The sequence below is a fragment of the Dasypus novemcinctus genome, chromosome 10, assembly GCF_030445035.2.
Source record: "Dasypus novemcinctus isolate mDasNov1 chromosome 10, mDasNov1.1.hap2, whole genome shotgun sequence".
Lineage (NCBI taxonomy): Eukaryota > Metazoa > Chordata > Mammalia > Cingulata > Dasypodidae > Dasypus > Dasypus novemcinctus.
Window position 1 is genome coordinate 40,473,778 of NC_080682.1, and position 3,203 is coordinate 40,476,980.

The 3,203-nt window shown below is 35.3% G+C and overlaps 1 protein-coding gene across 1 annotated transcript; it reads right to left on the reverse strand.

Annotated features, from left to right (window-relative positions):
• Window positions 1–413: 413 nt before the first annotated feature.
• Window positions 414–1,328, reverse strand: LOC101427618 (olfactory receptor 4C11-like). Its single transcript, XM_004447412.1, has one exon. It carries the CDS (start codon window positions 1,326–1,328, stop codon window positions 414–416), a length of 915 nt encoding a protein of 304 aa, XP_004447469.1.
• Between the last annotated feature and the right edge of the window lie 1,875 nt (window positions 1,329–3,203).

The following is a 3,203-nucleotide window of genomic DNA, read 5'->3' on the forward strand; positions in this document are numbered from 1 at the left end:
CAGAAGTGCCTAAAGCAGAATTGTTAACAAAATGGATCAGTCATAAGTCAAGAAGAAATTATTAAACTTGGATTAGAAACATGGAAAAAAAAAATCCCAAACCAGCATAATGTGCAAAGAGGGAGGTAAAACTCTAGATGTAACAGGATCTGGCTGAGAATCTACAATTCAAAGAATAGGAGTACAGAGTAGTTTGGGTTCTCACAAATCTTCCTGCATTTGATATAATATCATCAGTGACTTTGTATCAAAATTAACTGGGTTTCTGTGTTTGTGTTCATTTTGCCTACTTCTCTAGCATTCCTACTGAGAAAGGATTATATTATCTATGTCAGGTAGAGCAAATTTCTCTTGCAATCAACTTTATTAAAACACAGAAAATTGCAAGTAGTCTTCCATTCTTCTGCTTCCACTCACACTATGTTGCACCATAACTTTCTTATTGCATTTTTAACTTCTGCATTCCTCAGAGTGTAAATCAGAGGATTTAGCAAGGGTGTCCCTATAGTGTAAAACACGGATACCATCTTATCCACTGGAAATATGGTTGGAGGGCGAGTGTATATGAATATACAAGGAGCAAATGTTAAGATGACCACGATAATGTGGGATGTACAGGTGGAGAGGGCTTTCTTTCTTCCTTCTGCACTTTGGTTACTCAGAGAGTGTAAGATTAAAATATAGGAGATGATCAGGATTATGAAACTCACCATGCATATGGCCCCACTATTAAAGACTACAAGTAGATTTATGACATAGGTGTCCATACAAGCAAGTTTCAACAATGGTTGCATATCACAAAGATAATGATCAATAATATTAGGACCACAGAAGGGTAATTTCAAAGCCAAGATAATCTGTGCTGAAGAATGGATAAAGGACACCACCCAGGCCAGATTCACCAATATAATACAAACATGTCCGCTCATGATGGTTACGTACTGCAGTGGCTTACATATGGCCACATAGCGATCAAAGGACATGAGGATAACAACCAAAATTTCCATGCACCCAAAGAAGTGAATTGCAAAGATCTGGACCATGCACTCATTATAGGGGATAATTTTCTTCTTAGACAATGCATCTATAATCAACCTGGGTGCTGTGGTTGTGGAGAAACAGGCATCAGCAAAGGATAAGTAGAAAAGGAAGAAGTACATGGGGCTCCCAAGCATGCGACTATATTTGATGGTCATCACAATAAGTAAATTTGCCAACAGAGTTGCAAGGTAGAGAAACAAGAAGACCACAAACACTGCTTCCTCCTTTAGAATACCCTGTGTTAACCCAAACAGAATGAACTCTTTCACAGTGCTATTCATATCCATGGATACAATAAGATAGAAAGGTTGCAGCTGAGAAATACTTTATCTGCAATGAAAATTGAGATAGTTGTGATTTGGCAAAGGTAAAAGGCTTGTACTTTTGATACCCCTCATAGTTCTAATTCTATGAATGCTGAATTTCAGTAGTTTCCATAGTTTACTATGCATTAAAATAACACAGAAGCTTCTTAAAAAATGTTAATAACCATTCTTTATCTACAGAATCTTCCTGTGTGGAACCTAGATTTTAAAACAAACAAACAAACAAAAACCAGTGCCATTAATTGTGCTCTCTGGAAAAGGCTAATAACTTCTGACTTTTCTTTATCACCTTGAGTGAGTCACTTTAATGCCTTAAAACTTTACTTCATATAAAAATTGTAGATTGTCATAGGCAATTATTAATTGTGTGAATATGAATGTGGTATATTTGCATGGATATTTTTCTCAACTGAAAACTAATATATCTATATTCAAAATATTAAATTTGCAGTTTTCCTCTTGAGAAAAAAACATTTCTTAATATTGAAACCACTTTGCTTCCATTATGTCTGACCTCTTCAAATGTTTGATTATGCTCTAAGAGGAAATTATTCCAACTTTTGTCTCATCGTGGCCATAATTTTACTATCACTGTCATTCAGGACAGAGACTATGAAATGATGGTGAAATGTTTGAATAAATCGTTGGGATGGGCATTATAGAGGAAAATTGCTATGCATGCAAAATCTCCCAAATTTCATGCCTGATGCTTCTTATTAAATCTTCTTATTAAATCTCATGGAGGAAAAATAAAATCAGTGTGTTCTTGGCTGTGGAAAGTGGCACACTGAATGAAGAAAAGAGAGGAAAAGATCAAAGAAGGGAAGAAGCATACATTATTTCAGTTAAATGTACATATGACTTCTATTAAAACTCTATGGATAGTAAATGAAAAATTTTAAGAGAGAAATGTTTGGGCAGCCATGAAAGTTACATCATGCAAAACTATTTAGGCTTGCTTTAAATAATCAAAGAAATGATTAAGATTATGAAGATGGGAAAGCAGCACTTGAACATCTTGGATGCTTTGGCTCAGAGCAACAACACCTCACAATTTTATCACTAAATTCAGCCATTGATTCCTAACACTCACAGACTATCCTACCTCTATGGTTTTGGAGGCATTCCAATATTGGAATGTGCTATTTTCTCTTGTTTAAAATCCTTAAGTTTTACTTGTTGAAATTTTAGCCAGTTTAAATTACATACAGCCCCCAAATCTATTTCTAGTACCATTCTTCTCTTCCCAAATGAAAATCTATGAGCTTATATTTCTGTGAGCCTAGTTAAATGCTTTGAATTGAACAAATTAATTCTAAATTATATAAATTATGTTATTCCTGTGCTGTCAACTTATCATTTATAAAGGTTTTAATTTTTCTTATTTTACTTTACACACTCATTTCCTTGTGAGGTACCTGTGGCCATATGTCTTGTTCTCTTTAACATACAAAACTTGACCCATCATGCAGAGAGTTGCACCAAATACAGTTTGGCTAGAACTATGATGGAATGGTACTAACTTGACACTCCATCTAACATTGAAACTGCATGTCATAGAAACACCAAATCCCATCCATTCATGTAAATTGCACCACACAAAAAGAGAATTTGAGGGACAACATAGAATAATGACAACTGACATGTTCCTATATGTATCCCAGTATTGATTTTGGTAAGGTTCATGGTGGGACAATATCGAAGCAGATATGTAATGAATAATTGTGAAGGCAAGAAAGGCCAGGGACTCAATGAAGTCAGAGTAGAGTGATAAGGGGAGAAACCAGGGGAGGTGGAAAGAATAGGACACAGAAAGACATACAGAGGGAAGGGGAG

Excerpts from the sequence above, each read along its gene's own strand:
- LOC101427618 (XM_004447412.1), bottom strand. The coding sequence starts at position 1,328 with ATGGATATGAATAGCACTGTGAAAGAGTTCATTCTGTTTGGGTTAACA.